Source organism: Eucalyptus grandis, chromosome 8, assembly GCF_016545825.1.
Source record: "Eucalyptus grandis isolate ANBG69807.140 chromosome 8, ASM1654582v1, whole genome shotgun sequence".
NCBI lineage: Eukaryota > Viridiplantae > Streptophyta > Magnoliopsida > Myrtales > Myrtaceae > Eucalyptus > Eucalyptus grandis.
Window position 1 is genome coordinate 23,188,340 of NC_052619.1, and position 21,168 is coordinate 23,209,507.

Here is a 21,168-nt window from a genome sequence, read left to right on the forward strand (position 1 = left end):
TCCTTCACAAGATTGGGTCATTATAGGTCCACCGGCTTTTGCTTGCTTCATCCTCAAACCTCACATTTCTAATTAGAGTATGGGCTCTGATACCATTTGTAAGGACTAACTTTTGGCTTCACTACCAATGATATTGTCTACTTTGGGTTGCAGCCGTACTACCATCACTCTCATAGTTTTGTTCTTCCGGGTTTCGCTAAAAAAAAAAAGGCCTCATTGCAAGTTAAGACTGATATCACACCTTATAAGGCAAATTATCTCACGTCTCTAGACGATGTGAGATTCGATTTATTCTTGTCCCCTTCGTCATCCTCGAGGTGGAGCTGCACTCCCATCCATCGCAGGATCAGGTCATTGCGGAAACAATCCTATTAAACAGGCTGCGGAACTTCAACGTCTATCGAAGAGGCAAAAGCGTGTCCTTATACCGGATGATGGGTGGTGCTCCTATTATCGATAAGACATGGGAAATTCCCTTGGTGTGGACGGAAGTAAGATAATCCTAATGACTCGGTCATTGAATGTTTGTGATCAAATGTAATGCCATGAGCTGATCAAGCTAGAGCCTTTCCTGAGGAAGAAGCCTGGCGTTTCTTTATGAGGAATCTGGAGCACGATGTCGTCTTCTCGCCTCAAGTAGAAAGGGTTGCGAGGTCTGTTGCACACAGTCGCGCCGGTTTGCCTTTTGGGATCATCGTGTTATCCAGAAGCATGAGAGGAGCGGAAGACAGTGAAGAGGGAAGAAATGCACTGAATGAATTGAGAGAAGCCAGGTTTAGTGCAGATCGCAAGGAAGAGGAGGTATATAGAGTTTTGCCACATTGAACGAGGCCTTGGCCGATGTGGCGACCAAGGCCCTGGCCCGAGGCCATCACACCCCTCAAATGATAGATCTCTCCGTGGATCTCTATTCTTGTTTGAGTGTACTTTTTAGTCTGCAAAATTAATGGTATGTATAGCTATTGGAAAGTGTATACAACTTGTATAATACAAGTTGAGAACTACTCGTGAGTTACTCGACACCTACTGATAGATTGCTTGATCTCAATAACCTCTCCTTGATTGTTCTCGAGTTCGAGTTGCTCAAGTATAAACTCCAATCTGGCGCGGGCTCAAACTCGAAATGTCTAGAATTCAAGCTCAAAACTCGACTTTAACTCGAACTCAAGATTAGGGGAAACTTCAGTGAGTCCAAGCCGAGCGTGAGAAATCAAACTCGAGTCGAGTGTCAAGTCATGCACAATCGAGTGAAGGAGAGTCGAGCTCTGAGTATTAAATCATGTCGACTGCAAAGAACATTGACAACACCAATAATAATAACGATAGTAACTTCCACATTCTCATCTAAACACTGTCGATTTCTAAGGACATGGCCGAAGTCAAATGAGCAAGAAAAAAAGCGACTTTCTTACTGATTCAAAACAGGCATCGACGTCAAAATATGAAGAAAACTATATTTGGCCTGACAGGAAAAAGGAGTGTCCTCACTTTCGCGAATTCAAAGAGAAGAAAAAGAAATAGAAAAAAGTTACTGTCTACAACTATACCAGCACAACCTAATAACTGACGACCTGGCCCTATCTGAAAACTGCAAACTGTGCGGATTCGATGCTAGACATATTTTTCTGAGACAAAACTTCGTCATGCCAGTGAGAACATGACGTCAGTATAGACGACCGCGGCAGTTGGATGCTTCACAGTGGCAAGGAGCACCCTCTCCAGGAAGAACTTCATAACGATAGTCGTAGGTTAATTCCTCACCTGAAGCTATCTGCTCATCGAAAAAAAATATGAAAAAGGCAATGTTCAGTATATCAGGCCTAGAGAATAGAAGCAAAAAAAAATAATTAATTAATTAATGATGGTAATAATAAAAAAGAGAATCCCCACTTTAAGAAAGACTATGTGGAATACAAAACAAACCAATTCTGAGAATGATGGCCTATCTGCTGCTAGGAATGAAAGAGTAGAGTCTAGAGCACCCTCTTGGTGTGGTTCTTTTTGTCATCAAATTGGATAAGTATACAGGTACAGTAAGAGGACAAAGTGGTAACTTGGCAATCTCAATTGCAAAAAAGCTAAAAACATCTGAAAGAAGAGGATCCCAGAGAGTACTTACGTCTCGGCTTGCATAAAACCCGATATGTGCACGATGGCTTTCCATGCTTTCCACGAGAACTCGATGATTCAATAGATTAGGCGAACAGCTACAAAATCAACATGTTAATCAATAAAGCTGCATGTGACAGGAGATGGTCACTGCAATTGTAGTCTTCTGACTTGTCTATATTGTTCTTAAGAAGTGCATCTTCCCTTCTTATCTCCTTTATCTCAGAGCCATATAGCTGAACCTCAAAACCTACCTCCTTCTGTACCTTTGAGGCAACCAATAAAAATACTAGGACGTGCAAATAATTGGCAGAGGACATCAAGGATGTCTATATTCTTTCCATTATGACTCCCACAATTTCATTTAAATATTCATTTAGTCACTTTAGGTCAAGATATTCGTAGATTTACATCAGTAAATCAGTGTACATCATAACACATCATTTATTGACAAAAGTACAAAGATAATTGGAAGAGTCAATATCATAACATGTGCAACCTACCTGTGATTTATGAAGCGAGAAACATTTCCATACTTCGTCGCATCAATCACATACTTGACCTCTTCTTCGGTTAATCTGCTCATATCCTTAAAATGGGAATTAATGTCAAAGAGATAACTGCCACCTTCTTTGCCATCATACCTGAAGCATAAAAATTGCCAGTCATACATATTTTACAACCCAGCATGAACCATCAAAACTGGATAGGACTGGGAAGAAGGTACCTCTTCCGCCGATTATCCGCCTCTAAGTCGTCTAAAACTTCCCCAATATGCTCGCATACAAATGTGCCTCGCGAGATTGCTTCACCTGCCCGGACTGCCCAACCCTGCAAATCAGACATAATCAGCAAACCAATTGACTCCTCCAGGCAAGAACATCAGAATTACCTTTTTCTCTGTTCTGAAGACTTCCAATTTTAGCCGAACTCCTCTCTGCAAAACTCTATTGTGACAAGTCTTGCTGCAGTGGCACATGCGATTGCACTCATATACAAGGTAGCTCTCCTGCATAGGTTTGAAATATGTATGACATGGGGCTCAAAGACAATAAATCACCAAGCCATACACAGCCACTAGACTCTAACCATGGGTTACATGGAGATAGTGCAAACAAAGGAAATCAAGAGTGAAAAATCAGGGGCCCAATTGCAACTAAAATTCTAATTTATCAAATCTGTAAAATGTCAACCATTCTTTCAATTTTAGCACCTCCAAACCTGTGAAGTCTTCTGAATTCCAGCAAAGACTTTGCTCAGAAAGAGTCGATGTGTTTTGTCATAATGCTGTGTCTGAGAAGTATTAAAAATGCCACAGGAGCTTTTCTCAGATAGAGTGTCTTTAACTATCGTTGAGTTGAAAGTACATTCTGAAACTCAGTTGAGTTGAAATAGAAGTGAAAGTAAAGTAGCTTCAATTTGCCGCAAGTGAATACTGCAATATACTTTATTCATTAATAATGAAGGTAACTATTTTGGTTCTGTTAAATTTTTTTTATTATTAACAATCTTAGCCATAACTTTTTGCCAACAAAATTTATGTGCATATTATTTATGCACAATGCAGGCAAATAGGGCACATTAAACTTTGACAGAAACAATGTCTTACAAAGGGAGCTGCAATAAATCAAAAGGTTAGGCCTGACCGCAAAATTTGAAAGAATAAAGCTAACATAGGTGGGACTTCAGAATTATACCCAAAAAAATAAAGAGGAACAGCGAGACCAGAGAATGAAAACTCCAAAGTTCAATACTTGCCAGAAATTTTATAATGCCAATCTCTGATTCAAATTTACGATGTATCAAGAGAGGATTATGAAAGAAGGGATTTAAGCATTAAGTGAATAATTCTGCCTAAAGATTAGATATGCAACTTTTTCGTGCTGCACAAGCTACAACCAGCATATATGAGTCCACTTAAGTATTTCCAAATGATAAACAATCAGCAACTTCATTAAAAAGCACTTTCATCTTATGCAGCTGACAGCACCTTCAAGTATTTCTATGAGTGATTAGATAGCAGAAGTAACAAAAGACCCAGCAGACTGTAAAACTCAGCAGGTACCTCCAGTATGATGCGACCAAACTCATCATAGGGGAATCTTCCACGCATGGACCTTCCATAAATGTCTTTTGCATCTTCATTGTCATTATCAAAAAGGTATACATGATCACATGCTTCTTGTCTGCATGAAAAATTCTTGCAAGTACACCCAAATTGCAAACTCTGCAAATTCAGAAAAGAAGACAAAGGAAAGGACATTGAATTGTCATAAGCTCGTCCTTGATCAGTACATACTACCTTTTGTAACACTTAAAAACCTACCTCTGTTTCAAAGGCAGCAGATTGGTCAACTAATGGCTTCGTAACATAAGTAAAGCTCTCCCAAGGCATGGAACATATGGCATTTTGGCCTTCAGCTCCAACAACATCAAGAGAATCCAAAAGCCATTCATCCACCACACAAGCTATTGGAACTGATTCACGCCCAAAGCTTATGTCTTCACACAAGACAATGGCATTTTGCGGTGTCCTAGATTTTAACTGTTGCGAGTCAATGACATAGTGGCTCTCATCCACTTCCCACTCGTCATCCAGATGCTCTGCTAAATGTTGAGAACTATGATCGACATTACCCTTTGAAAGAGGGATCAATGGAGACAACACACGGGGATCTTCCTCTGGTTTACATCCATTAGGACAAACAAAATCATCTAAGTGCCAGCTAACGTGAATATTGTTCTCACTGCATAGTTTGGCTGCCTTCAAGTAAAAGCGTTCAGGCAATACTCCATACATCTGTTCGAATGAGGCTTTAATGCTGTATTTGCAGCAAGCAGAGCGAGCAATAGATAAAACATCCAAATTGCTTGGCCGACATTTAGTTTTCTGAATATGAGAGAACAGCACTTGTGCAATTCTTGAGCATTCAGATTCTGCCAACCTGGTATATCTGGCTACTTCTGTCACATGAGGCTGCAAATTTGTTACCATGGAGCTAAGTGATTTCGACGCCTGGATACGCTTTTTCAAGCTAGCCCTATTTCTGATCCTATAAGATGCCGCACCCAAAGCTTTTTTAAATCTTGGGCGACTAAGTCTCCCCGATTTCATCTGATAAGCATAGTAACGTACACCTTTCTTTGAAGGCCGAGAACTGGCTAAACTTGGCCCCATATGAGCAGCTTGATGATGACGGCCGAGATCTGGAAGCAAATTAAATTTTAACCCGCAGAACCTGCAAACGAACTTTCGCACACCACTTGCTTTTACAGTGTTATTGTCTATAGGGGCTAAGTTTGCAGGCTCGGGTTTCAAAGGTAAATCCTCCACTGCTGAGGGATTAGGTTTTCGAGCAACCTTTGACGATCTGAATTCTGAAGGGTGAACAGAGAGAACATGTGACCATAGCTCTTCCACGTTTCCAAAATGGCTTCCACAAGGAATACACTGAAGAAGTTTGCACTGCTCCACAAATTGCACATGGTGTCTCTCCTGCACATGTGTTTCTAAAACCTTCTTGTTGGTATAAGAATCAAGGCAAATGGCACAAGCATAGCCTCTAAACAGCCACTGTGCTTCCTTCTTATGTCTGTCCATCCAATGGCTACCAAGGACTTGATCACTGACAAATTCTTCCGAGCAAATCTTGCACTTGATCACCTTTTCGTCGTTGTTGCTACCATCATCTGTCAACGGTAACATAGCCTCTTCTTCCATTTCCGGCAGAATATCTTGTCCATCTTCAGTGGCACCACAGCCCCAAATTCTCGTTAGTCTTTCTTTTTCAGAGCAGACCAACTTCATGAGAAATTCCCCGACACGAAGATCTTTGGAAGCTTCAGATAGGGCCCACTGGAGCTGCACTTCCATGGGAACTGGGTTCCGAAGAGACAAAATGCTTTTAAACAGCCTAAAGAATAGCTCACACGCCTGATGTAAATGGATCTTTTGTTCCTCAGAGGAGCAATCTTCTAAAAGCTCTAAAAACACTTCTTTTGAAATTATCCTACTCTTACCATTCCTCGCTCGTTTAAGCCAGCTCGGAAGGTGCTTGTCACAGTACAACGAATAACGACTTGGATTATCCATGCATTGCTCAGTCTTATCAGGCGATAACAAGCCAATACAGTGGGGGGCCACCTCCATGCCATTTAAATTTCTACCAGAATGCTCTGGCATCTCACCAAAGCCTTTAACTGTTGACAGTGAAACTGTGACAGGATCAGCTCGGACCAGACTTTGAACTCTCCCTGCTTCCACACCTTTAGAATGCACATTTTCTGACCTCCAGATACTCTCTTCATGCTTTCTCTTGTGTGAATTTTCTGACACAACTGAGCTTTTAGTATGGTCAGTTTGAGGCCTGTGCTTCTTACAGAATGTGGAGCCCGGAAGAGAACGGTGCTTGCATTTTGTGCCTAATACTGTGGTGCCTTGACAGGGCGGTGTTTCAGCAGGAGGCGTCCTTTCTGCTCTAGTGGAACTTCCCAAAAACCGAGAGGCCAAATGCACACAGCAGTAAACATCACCTTCGTTGGCTGACCTAACGCATTGCCTTCCTTTGGATTCAATAAAAGCTACACACTGCCGACTCTTACCACCAGTAAATAAGGCCTTTTTACTGACCGTTTCGTTTACAGGTGTCGTTTCCACAGGTTTTGCAAGATTCAATCCAATATTGTTGGCTTGGATTGAGTCACCATGTTTTCCCTCCACAACAATTTTGTCCCATTCAGCCACACTACCTGGTGAAGCCATCGCTTCGCCACCTATACCTGGAGGTTCATGCTGACGAGGTTCAGACATTAAAGCAGAACCATTTACAGTGTCTCGAGAGTTGAAAAATTCAGAATCAATCTCAACAGTTGCAGCCTCATCAGATCCTTTGCTTTCTATCTGAGAAGTATGCACATCTGCACGACGAACTTCAAGTTTGGGCCTCTTCCTATTCATCTGGAGATTGGGGACTATGGGATCACCATTCTCTCGGCTGTCAATGTTTGCACCAGTAAATTCAGGATGAGACGTTGAGAACAATTTCGTAACATCATGCTTCCAGGTTCTCCACTGAGAATTCAGCAGGGGCTGCATTGGAGCCTCCAAGGAGTTTACCTCCTTCCACAAGACAGAATCAAACAATTCCTGTAACATACAACAACATGAGTCCAAGTTCATGAGCAGATAATCTATTAACATATATACTTTGACATTTGAAAGAGAAATATTGGTGCTCCACCTCAGTATATTAAGATGTCAGATAATAGTATGGACTGGTAAACCCATACTCACATTCTGTTCGAGCGTAGACTGGTGAATCACCCCCATCAAAAAATCACTACATAGGGTTGCATTAAGTGTAGTGTCATTTCAAATGATGTCAAACGAAATCAATTATGGATGCTCTAACATGCTGCAATGTCCACTTTCAAAAGGCCAGATGCCATTCCAACAACAATCTTTCTATGAAAATCTTCCGCACTGAATTTCCCATTTCAACAATTTGCCAAAGAGAACTAAACAGGAAAGTGCAAGATTAAAGGCATTTATAAGTCATAAGGAAGATAAAATAGTAATTGAACCATTACTACATTGAGAAACAGCAAAACCAAGATTTTCCCCACTAGATACTATCATTGTATTCTAACTTTTTATTCTCTCAATAAATATATGTTCATGATCCATAAACAATAAAAGATAAGGCAACTAGTCAGAAATCAAGCAAAGAGAAATATAAGGAAAAGCAGTTGGATGGTTGGTAAACTTCCTTTCTCAATGAATCTCAAAGGGGCACTTGATATATCATCCAAGCACGACAAGGAAGATAGATGAAGCATAAAAATTACCTCCGTCAACAATTCAATAGTTTCAGCGCTGTCTGCCTTCTGACACCTCTGTTCCCAACTAGTAAATGCTTGCTGTAGCCATTCAGAACTTATGTAGCGCTGCAATATCATCTGCAGCATAAATTAGCGTTAGCTCACCAACCACGACTTGCAAAGAAGCAGCATATCTTGATATTTCAATCATAAAAAGTAATTCTGATGACAGATCTAGGCCTTATATCTTTACTTCCATATTAGATTTTATATCTACTGCATCGGACTTGCATTTTGAACATCTGCATTACCAAGCTTCTTTGCAATTGGAATTAACTCTTTACCCTAATCTGCATCATCTCTTAGGAAATCTTTTTGGAGTCCATACCAGGCCACCCATGTAATAACTACAAAGTAACCCAAGGACCCAATTCAAAAAATATTGACAAGCTTAAAAACTATCTGAAAAAGCATTTAAAAAAAAAGTGCAAAGTGCATGTTCTGAAGGTTTTCAGAGAATAAGGGGGTCCCTACAGAAAATATCTACATAAATTGCCCTTATCTTGATAAATGCTATTAATGGTCCTCCTATTCAACCAAAATTTTAGCTAACCATTAGCAAGTTGTTTAGATGGGAAGCATCATGACACCAATTACATCAAGCTACGTTTCCTACATGCCTATCGTTCTTGCATAGAGTTTTTTTTTGGAAAAATGTGAAAAGAAATTAAATGAATGACATTATTAAGACTGATTACATATGGATGTATGTAAATAGCACATAGATTCAACTGTGTATGTCTGTGCGTAGAACTATAAAGAATGCCACTAAAAAACTTATTAAATTCCAAGATCCTGATTCTGAATCGTTATCAGAAAAGAAAGTTACAGTGTGCAGCTTCAAGAGCATCCTTCCAAGATCGGTATAGCCAGTGCAATGAGATGCTTCCGTAGCAAACTCCTTCCAGACAAGTACATCCCTTGCAGCCTCTATCAAGGCCTAAATGAGTTTAAAATTTGAATATTGATTAAAAACATGTATGTGTACTATAAGATGGAGAAATCGAACAAAATTCACCAATCCCATTAGCGAGAAGTTGGAATAGGACTCCATTACCTGTAGGTGCAACTGATCGACAATATTTAACATGCCAACAGCTAGCTTCCGCATTATAAAACGGCGTGCAACTGTCAAATCTTTGACTGTTTTTATTCCAGCTTTATGTGTCCTATGAGCAATGGGCTCTGGAAATTCATAAATAGGACGAACGAGAAGCATATCTGCCCATGAATAATTTCTTGTGTGTGGGAAAAATATGACAAAGTACTTCTTCCTCTCATGAGTTGGCTTTGCTTTCAAAGTTGATAATGGCCAGTCAGCCCTTTCGCATTTTATCCCTGCCTGCCACTTACCTCTCCACTATACTTAGAGAAAACACGGAAAGGAAGAAAGAGATACAGAAGAAAAAAATCAGGGCTCATCTTGTTAATAGTAAACCTTATAACTTGTAAGAACTGACACTCTCCTCTCCTCTCCCCGTCACCATACCCTGAACCTGTGACCCTGAGGACAGACCTTTTAAGTTCCACCGGAAGGCAGAAGGAAAAATGCTTGCTACTCTTAGGAACCCAATAAGTGCTACAAGAGGTCTCTCTTTTACATAGTTTCAGTGCATCTTAAGACATATCCATGCAATATCCAGGTGACATGGGGTCAATAGTTGAAGTATGTCATAAAAGGACTAGCTACACAACAAGTATACTAGCAACCAGATTGAGTTAATCCACTTAAATATTTGTCTAGGCTGACCCAGCAAATCTCACCAAAAATTTAACTAATATAAAATCTCAAAGCCAGTGAAGCCAAACTATAAAAAAGTGTCAAAGTGAGATTTTGCAATAATATGTGGAACACCACTGCCAAAATTTAGGGTCAATCAAGAAATATGATTCTTATATAATCACAAAAAAGCCAACAATAAAATTGCTGAACCCTAAATCTGGAGAGACCCAAATTTGGTAAAAAGAAATTCAAATCAACAGAGAACTTCTGGTAAACGTGGTCGATGGACCATTAGAATGAACCGCAAGCCAATGGACTTTACTGTAAGGCCAAAATGCAGTAATGCTTTAAAGTATGAAGAAACTACTTAACTGGCTCATCCAAAATACTTGATTTACGTGCATTGCCCTTCTAGTACTGGTTTATGTCATTATTGTAAAGGAATTTCAAAATAAGGAAAACTCCAGCCATTGAGAAAAATAATCTGACTATTACCTTCACCCATAATGCTAAAGATTCATCTCCCTCTAGCCACTTAGGCTCAGAAACTGATGATTCTCCATCCCTGTTATTGCTTGGCAGTTCACTTTCAATAGTATCCACGATTATTTGAGAATTCTCAGATGCCAATAAAGATTCGGTGCAATAGGTCTGTTCATTTATGTTACTTTCTTCAAAATCAAGAGAACCACTAGATGCTTTTGGGTCATCCATTGAGCAATCAGAATGTGAAGCTCCACCCAACTGGTCCTCAAGATCACGTGTATGGTGGACTGCTTCTTCACCGTCAACTTGTACATCATTTCCTTTCCCATCCACAGTAAAGAATACAGTATCTACTCTGCTATCTGAAGTTTGAACTCGTTTCTCAGATTCAAGGTGTACAGATTCTCCATCATGGACAGCATTTGTCTCTGAAATCTGTTGAGAGCAATCTGTTTTTCCAGCATATTGTTTTGTACGAGAGAGCCACTCCATAATCCACAACGAATGTAGTGTAACACTTGAAAGCTATCAACCCACAGGTCGCTTAAGTAGGGCAGCTTCCAGAAAACAGGAAAGACAATAATTTTCGAGGCTAAAGGATGCTGTTCAAAATCATTGAACATTTCCCTGAGGATGTGCCAACGCCATCATCCACATATACAAGAAGAGGAAGAAAAATTCTTAAGAACAGCTGAAACGCCAGTCAACTCATTGCACAAAGCCAGGTATCTTCTGCAGATTCAAGACAAACACTTTAATAAATTAACGACAAAGATTTTCACAGAAAATCAGGGACCTAAGTTATTAATACATATTACATCACCGTACAGACAGCATTCCAAGCTAAATCAACATACCAAGGACAACCTGCATATCCTTTTCATGCCAAGTTCTGCGATCTCTCACTTATGCACACAATTCAGCTATATATCTTTCTTTTTCAAAAGTGAAAAACTGAAATAAGAAACATCGTGCTTGGAGCACTCACAGATTTTAGACAGATTGCAATGCAGAGAATAAGTTGAAGAATTTAAAATGGAAAAAAAATAAAATAAATAAATAAATGCTTGAATTTGCTACTTCATGAGGAACTTCATTTGAACAACCCATTTCCTAGAATCATCAACATGCAAAGAACCAATTGTATATTCTATAATGGAGTTAGAATGGCAGTTACTTTCTTCTCAGACCAAAAGTCACAGAGAGATTCTCTGTCCCTAATGCAACAAACAAGCTGGAAGTTTCGGGTTGGACCACCTCAATCAATATGCCTTATCAGAATAGTTTCGTTACAACATAACAAAACTCCTTGTTAATCAACTGAAACTACCACCAGGTCTAAAAATCAGTTGCTTCATACCAAAGAGGAATGAATGAATCCACACGTCTGTCCATGTACCTAACAATTACTAGATGGTCAAAAGCGTTCACTTTCTACGCATTTCAAAAATTCTATTAGAAAATCCTCAATCAGAACTGCTGCCTCCTGATTTAGGTCACACAAAAACCAATGCAAAGATCATGCAATCTTAAATCTTTAACTCTGCATTTATTTTTATAATGCAGTTTAGTTGTTAGAATGGGCAACAACAGGATGGCAACTCTTTTACAGATCACTTACAAGACAAATATGATCAACTCGTTTCCTCCAAGGAAACCATATGAAATCATCAACTATGTCGCAGAAATCATATGGAAATTCCATAAATGTTAAGCAAAGAGAGTAATATACATTGCGGGAATTGGCAGATCACCGACATTTTAGAATCGGTCGGCTAGTTTCGTTAGCAATAAAGCACTTACCATCAAGACTTACCAAAGGAAATAAAGAAATCTAGTGAACCAGACAACCATATATAACACAAGAATGTCTCTCTTAACTCAAAACACCATAAAGAAAAATCGAATCAAAGCACAAAACTTCATCGAATTGCCATATTGGCAATCAAAGTAACCCCATTTGTGTGATTGCCAACTATAAAACTCTAAACTCAACATCAAAATTAAACCTTAATGAAAAAGCATTAAAGTTTCTGCAACTTCACTAATACCCAGGTGACACAACTGGAGTTATCAACGTCCCAAGTCACATCCTCGTGTAACATCACAGACAAAACCGTTACATATGTTTCCCCGGCAAAAAAAAAGAAAAAAAATTGGTGGGCAAAACGGAAATACAAAATCAAAACTTGCCCAACATGCAGAAATCGTAATCGAACCAATGTGACAGCCTCCGCTTGGAGAAATTAGCGGGTAACCCTTGATCAGAAGAAAGAACAATGCTTTTCGAAACCCTAAACATCTGGCAAAAGTTAATTGAGGATGAAAGTGCTCGAAAGGATACACTGTATCTGCATCTGCGAGTCGATCGTCAACAGTAATCACATGCTTCAAGTTCATCCTAGCAAGACGGTCCACATCCCTCGAGAAAAAACCCAAACTTTCGAAGAACCCACGAACCGAAACTAGGAATTAAGGCCTCGAACCCACGAATTGGACATGAAATTGCACACTTTGGATTTTTTTTTTCTTTAATTTTCCCTAGCGCATGCAACAATTCGGGGGGGCAGCTAGAGCTAGGTCACAGCACCACGATGGAGTTAACAGAAGATAAAAAGGAAGATGGCACAGCCTAAAATATTGAGATTACACGCCACGAATATTGACAGACATGAACGAATGTAATGTGGTTTATGTGGCCTGCATGTCTGATGATGTCTGTTTTTTACCTCTAGGGAAGGGAAGATGGGTGGGGGTGTGTTGCACGAAGACCACCACCATTTGCCATTGTTGATGATGTTGTTGTTTGTCTCGTAGGCTTATAAGACCAAAGAAGAAAAAAAAAAAAAAAAAAAAAAAAAAGGAGGGGTTAGGGAAAAATCGTGGGTTCTGTCAGTTCCTTAGACAGAGAAAAGAGGGCAAAGGGGCAAAAGCAAAAACCTATGTGTCTGTCTGTGTTGTGTACCTGCTGCAGCCCCTCTAATCGTGCGATATACCCCTCAATCGAGCACTAGAGGGTTAGCAATGGTGATTGGAATAAAGACAGAGGAACATATAAAAGGTGGGGTGTGTTGTTGGGTTGCGATGCTGGGGATTGCTGGGTAATGATGTTACCCTGTACCGAGTCTTAGGTTCATTAAAGAAAAAAAGGGGCTATTTTCGGAATACCGAAAAGATGGAAAAGAAATTATCGAAAAACAAAAGGGGGGATACAGATTTATTGCTGAAATCTCTCCAAAAGGTGATGGCGAGATCTAATGAGGCTAGTAGCCTAGTCAAAGAAGGAATTCTTGAAATAAAATTTCAAGATTTATGAATGGGAAGGGAAGTTGCAGCAACGGGGGTTGGTCTGGTCTCGTCTCGTCTCGTATCGTCTCGCTGGTGTGCTGTGCTGTGCTGTGCCTGGTGGTTGCTCAAATCTGATCCTTCCTCCCCATCCGATCTTTTCTCTCTCCCCCCTTCGTTTCGACATGGGATGGAGACTTGGGGATCGGGCCCCGGTGCGTTCCTTAAAATAATCACTGATTTGCCGTGTGTCGCCTTGGGCTCGAGGAAGGTTTGCAGACAGGAGCCAGAGCTTTTCACCGGTTCCTGTGGGCGGCGGCGAATTTCAGTCCCCCTCTTGAAGATGGGCCCTTTGACCGAGGCACGGATGAAGTCTCCATTTTAGGCGTCCATTGGGCCCAAAGTTCCCAATCTCTGGCCCAAGTTCCAGCTTTTAATGTTCCTGATCTTGGGTGTAATCATCGGTTTATGACAGGACAACCTGTTTTTAGTGTCGTCGGTGCTATTTCGAAAGCATCACGAGATCACTGTTCACTCTCGAAACGTCTCCACCATGCATGTTTTCCTCTGCCCCACGGAGGATTTAACGACTGGTGGGGAAAAGCAAAAGCCCATGATTGCTTATGAAGATATCCTTTACTTGAAGAATGGTTTTTTTTTAAAAAGGTATGTGTCGGCAAACAAGAGATGCGTTCGCCATGAGCGCAGTTTCATGCGCAGTTCCCGGTAAAATGATATTGGGACAAAAAGTTTAATGAGAGTATTTCGATGTTCTTGATGAACATAAGATCTCACAGTGACATTTTGAAGTTATTGTCGATTTAGTACTCTGAGAAGCTGATCGGTATAATTTTATCTAGAAAGAGTCTAAGCTTTGAAAAGAGATGCTGCATTTTGACTTTTACGCAGTCTTTAACGTACACCCACTAATTGCGTTGTCTTCGCGGCTGCAGTAGCTTGTAACAGCTCTTAGAAAGCCGCCCCCAACCACGGCTCTAAAAAGTTTTGCTATTTGTTAATCCATAAAACCAAACACACAAGCGACACCATTTCACTATACAGTTCGACACAACACAACTGTAGTACAAGTACAACTATCACTACGTTTGGTTCAGCATTTTGAAAGCTCATTAGGAAAATACAAAACAATTTAACCTAAAGGACTCTAGGTAAATGCAAAAACCGTTTAGTAAGCTATGTTTTGAGAAACAACATTGAGAGAAATGCTATTTGAAAAAATACATTTGAAAAGCTCTTTTGATGATTAATATTTTTTTTTTTTAATTTTATTTGTTTAAATTGAATAAAATAATGTATGCAACTTTTTAAATATAAATTTTGACAACAATCCTAAAAAAAAAATTGAACACATATATAATTAAAAAAAAAAGACCAAACCCTTCATTGGAATTTTTTAATTTTTATTTGCTTAAAATTGAAAAAAAAAATGATGTATGTAACTTTTTAAATATAAATTTTCACAATTATGCTAAAAAAACAAATGCATATATATAATTATATAATTAAAAAAAAAAACACCAATCCTTTGTCAAAAAATTTTTAAATTTTATTTTTTAAATTGAAAAAATAATGTATACAACTTTTTAAATATAAATTTCAAAATAATGCTAAAAAGTCAAATACATATATATAATTTTATTTAAAAGACCAAACCCTTTGTCAAAATATTTTAATTTTTATTTGTTTAAAATTGAAAAAAAATAATACATGCAACTTTTTTAATATAAATCTTGACAATAATACTAACAAAATCAAATATATATGCTAAAAATAAAATATGTAAATAATTTTTCTAAAAGACCAAATATATTTAATTTTTTTAGCATTATTTTGGTATTTTAAAAAATAATAACAATGGCAAAATTTGAAATTTGAAAAATAAGTGATGATAGTTTTGGAAGAAAAAAATAAGTTTAAGCATTTGGCCCTACTAGGATTGAGTTTTTAACATTTCCAATACTGACTTTTACTTGAAAAATATTTCAAAATGATTGCCAAATAGTCTAGTATTTCCTCAATGGGCTTTGAAGGCTGAAAGTCCCTTGGAAATACTAAACCAAACACACCTTATATTGCAAGCTCACAAAGTGATGTACCAGGTTATATTTGCGAGATTAAATATGTACACGTGATTTATAACCGATTAGAGTTTGTAGCATCATTTACATATAAATATTGATTTTGTATATAAAATTGTAGTTTACCTAGTATTATTCTTCTGTTTATATTATTGTTGATAAATGTCGTAAGCTTAAATCGAACATAGTTGATTTCATCTACATTTGTTGTGGTTCATGCATCCATCCATTTAGCAATCATCTATTTTTCTATTATTTTATTTCTTGGAACAAAAAAATAACAAAAATCCATTGATAACATCAACTAATTTTTCTATTATTTGGAATTAAAAAGTAGCTAGAGAATAAATTTGGAACAAAAATAAGAAAAAAAAAAATCTACTTCTTTGCTTCCGAAAATAGAAATGGAAATAACTATTCTGAATAGAATTTGTTCACAGACCCAATAATGTTACCAAACACATCCTAATTAACCCATCATTAGCACATTCATTGAAATAGTTGGCAAAACCAGGACAACTTCATACTATTGAAATTGTTTATTCACATTGCCTGTCCAAGATAATTAGAAATTTAAAGTAATTTAAAGTTGCGTCTAGATTGATCTCTATCTTTTAGTTTTCGCTTAATTTAAATCTAGTGACTCACACAATTATGTCTTAACTTTTGAAAAATAATTTAAACTTCGATAGGAAAGCCAAAAGTTTTTTTTTTCCCAATTAGAAATGTAAACAATGTGCCCAAAGTTTAGTTGGATGAGTAAGGCTCGAGATACTAGAATTTACCTAGAAATTTTTCGATAAAACTAAAAAAATAGTGTGGAAAATGTAAGTTTTGAATTTCATGTGACGATAATCTTAAATGTTGCAAAAAAAAAAGTAAAAGTTATTTGATAGTAATTGAAAATTGATAGCTCAATATTATTGACCTCTTGCCCACTAAAATACAACGATCATTATTGGTAGATTTGCAATTAGCAAGGTTTTCATTATCATCAATTGTTTTTTTTTTCCTGTTAAAAGGATCCCCACCCTTACTTATCACATTAAGTAAATTTTTAACTTAAGAGAGTTTTTTTTTTTTAAAGCCCAAGGCTTCATTTATTTTGCAAAAATGAATGATTTGAAGAAAGTTTTTTTAAAAATGACCATTTATATCGGTTAAAATTATTAGCCAATGAAAAATATTTTCATTATCGACAACATATAATGTATAAATATCTCGTGAATAGTAGAAATATTATTAGTTTATTTTTTTTATAAATGATATAAATGGTCATTTTTAGAAAGAAATTTTTCACATTATTCATTTTGTGTAAAACCACCCTCCTCACATGGGAAGGGAGAGATGGGGAGTTCGAATCCCAACCATTTTAGGGATAAGTTAAGGTGAGAATGATTTAGTTTTAAGTGTGGATTTCGACTTTCACTCGTTGCAACCTAGAAAGAAAGTATAGCATAAGCATGAGAGTGAGCGATAGTGTAGAGAATACACTGAGACCAACTAAAAAAAAATGAAGCCTCAATTAGTTAAGGTTATTAAAAAAGTATATCCTCATTAAATGCTGAACTTTCAATTTTCAGCACTAGGGTTATCAAACTATTATCGATAGACAACGTTAGGTATTTAAACGGATTATTCTGAAAAGTTTGTCATTGTTGAAAGTTTCTTCACAATCTATTCTCATGATGGTTGTAATTACCTATTTACCAGCAGCGTGAGATGCCTCTTGAGAGAAAATTTTATCCACCAATGATGTTGGCAAATAAAAATTCCATTTAAATAGATGAGACCCACAAAGTATTTGCCTAATTTTTCAAAATCATCTAATACATAGATTTCTGGATAATGGCATGTATTTGAACTTCTACATTACGTTTAATCCTAAACTTCCGATCGAAAACATCTTAGACCTATTTTTACTGATGTTATTGAATTGCTACTGATTATAAACATTGTCTTCCACGTGTCTTTCACATCATAATCTCTCTCTATAGTGCCCTCTCGTCTGTAGTGCCATTGAACTTGACCGATACCACCACCACGCCACCATGCCAGCATAATCGCCAACCCAAATAACATCACTTGACTCGACCACCACAGCTTCTACCACACTCTAATCTCCACACCAGGACCACCAAGCCGACCTCAAACGCCAAGACCACCATCGGCCACCCCTACGCCCCTTCCCTCCCTCCTTCTCTAGTGCCATCTCGCCTTCACCGCCGTCAAACCTAACCCCACACCACTACCATAATCGCCAACACAAATACCACCGCTTGACCTAGCTGCCACTGTTGCTACCATTCTCTAATGCCCACGCCACGACATTTGAGAAAATGGAATCTCTCGTGTACTTGAGGTCGTGAGACCTCAAAACAACATATGTTGTGACATCAAAATAACATGACGGCCTTGGTTAAAGCCAATTTGAGAAGTATGATAATTTCGTGCATTTGACATCAAATTAGTTGCCAAAAACTTCAAAAGTTGAACTTAGATTAGCTTTTTTTTCTTTGGAAGTGTATGGGAAATTGAAAATTTTAAATGGGCATTTGGCTCTGAAGAACAAGACTCACTGTCAACAGATCTTGATGGATTGGTATCAACATCTGTGTGCACTCTACTGAGAGTAATTATTACAAGCTTACAAATAAGGTGTTGGTTTAGATGGTAAGGACATTTACTCCTTTCTTTATGGCCTTGGATTTAAGCCTTTTTAGGAGCACTTCATAAGTAAAATCTTGAATGCACCATATTAGGTTTGGTGAATGTGCCTTTTAAAATAGGTGAATTAATTGAGGTGTGCGAAAGTTGTCTTTTAGGAAACGTGAATCTTTATTGAGTGGCTACACTTAATGAGTGACTGCACACATGTGAGGGTAGAGTATATAGCTAAAGTTTTTAAACTTTATCCATCTTGGCTATCATCCAATTTCAAAATTTAATATTGGCAAAAAAAGAAGAAGAAAATTTCAAGGATTGGGAGATCCCCTTTAACCGCAAAGTTGACGTGTCAGTTAGGGGGAAAATCGAGGGTCTACTAGGATCTATTTTATTTTAAATTATTCAATGTTTTTACAAAGTTTGCGGCTTGCGGCTGTCACAAATTGACTTCTATTTCATGTGACACAGCCAAAATATTTGAGAACACATCTAGTAAAATATTAATAATTTTTCCCTGACTTTAAAGATTTAGATAATATTTTGAGTCGTCGGAGCTGTGAATTTTTAATTCGTTTTCCCAACTTTTGATGACAACACCTCATACCTTTGCCTCCTCTATGTTCAGTTGAATTGTCCAAATTGAATTGGCGGTCTGCAAAATTAAAGCAGTGGGCCAGAGAGAGGGGACAGAGACCAAAAAAAATGGCAATAAGGAAAAGGATGAGATCCCTTTTGCGGATAACTCACTTCTCAAGATAATTCGAGTGAGAATATTTTTTAAATATAATTGCTTGAAATAATTAATCAATAAAATATATATTTTTATTATTAAATATTTTGATATATAATGAAAATATTTTTTTCATTTATTTTTATAAGCAGTACATTTAATTATTTAAAAATATATATCCAAATCATTCATTTTTCGCTAAAACAAATGCAAACTAAAGTATATGGATCAAAACAAAAATCTCCTAACTTATATAATTTCTTCAATATTTAAATTCCAACAACAACTTATAATCTTTCTTTAACTCATCATTTAAAAAAAAAAAATAAGTAAATGCAAGTTATTTTTCTGTGGATTTTTGCTTTCCTCTAAACGTGTGACAAAGTGCATAGGGCACCATTTTAAACCTTTTTAGCTATGTTTCCTCCTCGACGATGGACTAGAATTATGGTGTCCAAGGCTATTTATGGGTCACCTCCATCTTAGTCATCATTCATATTAATATTTTAGTTGCCATCTTTGCTGTGGTATCTTGACACTGAAGACATCTCTCCTCTTAAAGGTAGATCACGTCAATCATATAAGAAAAACCTCATCCTATCTATTTTACATTAAGATGTTCCTTACAGTATCAAATTGAGACTAAGTGAATCTATAGGGTAATTATCCAAAACGTCTTGAATTTATTGTATGGCATCCTATTAGATTTTAAACCTTTTAATTGTGCTCATTTTAGTCTTAAATATTTTGAAATTTTTTTAATTTAATTATTTTCATTAGTTTGGCACGAAATCACTAATATAGACATCAGTAAACTCTTTTTTATAATATCTCTTGCGTCTTTGGTTGGATTTTTCTTTTGGGTGCAACCCTTGACCCTTGACTTAAGCCACCTTCAAAGTTGAGAACCTTTGAATTTCTGATAAACTAGACCAACATACTCATATTGTCAACAAAGTCAAATATCATAAATAAAATTCATAGTGTAATTACAAAACTTACATTAAAAAGTCATTCTAGTACTGAAGTCTATATAAAGTTCATAACCATATTGTCATATCATTTCGCCAAGAGCCTCTCTTATTCAATGTGGTACCTCGATTTCAGTAGCCTAAGCAACTTGTGGAGTTGGTCTTCTTCTCACTTGATTAAGACAAAACAAAGTTAAACTTTCCCAAAGTCAGTCCAAAAACAAGGACACAACTTATTGGATAGACGCCCCCACATAGGCAACAACAACGGAGGTTCCAACATGGATGACAACAATTACTCAGCCATGGACAACAACAATGACAACACTTAAATCAACAACTCCAATTTTTACCATCGCACGACTTGGCCATGCCTGCATGTACAATCCCAATTTTACCCTTTCAACCCCAATTTTTACTTTCCCAAGTCATAATTTTCTCTTACAAACCCTAATTTTTCCCTCCAAATGAGCGACATAGAGAGAGAAACACACCTTATCAAGTGTGAGCAAAGCGAGGGGAGGCATGCAACGACAAGGGAGCGAGAGAGATGTGACGAGGCCAGCCCTTTTACTCAAGTCGAACATTGGCGTGTCTTGGCAAATTCTTAAATTGATTGGGGAACAAAAGCTGCTGTGAAATTGGAGGCTCGCATTGTGTTCAGGGCCATGGGTTTTTGCAGACTCCGTAGAAGCTCGTCCACACGCGAAAGTGGCCCACCCCCAAGGAGTGTCCAACGATGACTTCTTCTTCTTCCCCTCTCGCTCGTCTCTCCAGAATTTCTGCTACAGCCAAAAAAAAAAAAAAAAAAACACTAATAGCTTCCTGTTCAATCGATCAACCGATCAATCACCTCTCTCCATGTCACGCTGCTTGACTTCACAAATGGTTCTCTCTTATCCACGTTAGTCAATCCCTTAATCACGGACTTTGTTAGCATAACAATCTTTTAAGTTATCGTGAGAATATCAATATGTTATAATTTACAAATTCATAAAAGAATGGATCTTACAATAATTTCTAATTATTTATTATTCTTTTAAAACACAAAATAGACTGTTATTTTTATAATAAATTAAGAACAGTCGTATGAATATTTATTTAGAATCATTGAACAAAGGTTTGTCTTCGGTAGGGGCTTCTGCTTTGCATACAAGCATCAGGGCTCCTAATTTTTTTTTTTGGTCGAAAGGGCTCCTAATTTAGCAGGTTGTAATT

The 21,168-nt window shown here is 37.5% G+C and overlaps 1 protein-coding gene across 3 annotated transcripts; it reads right to left on the minus strand.

Annotated features, from left to right (window-relative positions):
• Positions 1 to 1,298: 1,298 nt before the first annotated feature.
• LOC104457220 (histone-lysine N-methyltransferase SUVR5) lies at positions 1,299 to 13,672 on the minus strand. Of its 3 annotated transcripts, none has more exons than XM_039298926.1 (13): positions 13,164 to 13,672; positions 12,928 to 13,016; positions 10,208 to 10,930; positions 9,047 to 9,349; positions 8,819 to 8,929; positions 7,957 to 8,067; positions 4,436 to 7,255; positions 4,175 to 4,336; positions 3,002 to 3,118; positions 2,837 to 2,940; positions 2,613 to 2,753; positions 2,120 to 2,207; positions 1,299 to 1,771 (listed from the first exon to the last, which is right to left on the minus strand). In XM_039298926.1, exons 3-13 carry the CDS (start codon positions 10,688 to 10,690, stop codon positions 1,664 to 1,666), a joined length of 4,548 nt encoding a protein of 1,515 aa, XP_039154860.1. In that variant the 5' UTR covers positions 10,691 to 10,930; positions 12,928 to 13,016; positions 13,164 to 13,672; the 3' UTR covers positions 1,299 to 1,663. The 3 variants fall into 3 exon arrangements, with proteins under 3 accessions (XP_039154860.1, XP_010070458.2, XP_039154861.1); XM_010072156.3 differs by having other exon boundaries at positions 13,139 to 13,672; XM_039298927.1 differs by lacking the exons at positions 12,928 to 13,016; positions 13,164 to 13,672 and adding an exon at positions 12,543 to 12,883.
• Between the last annotated feature and the right edge of the window lie 7,496 nt (positions 13,673 to 21,168).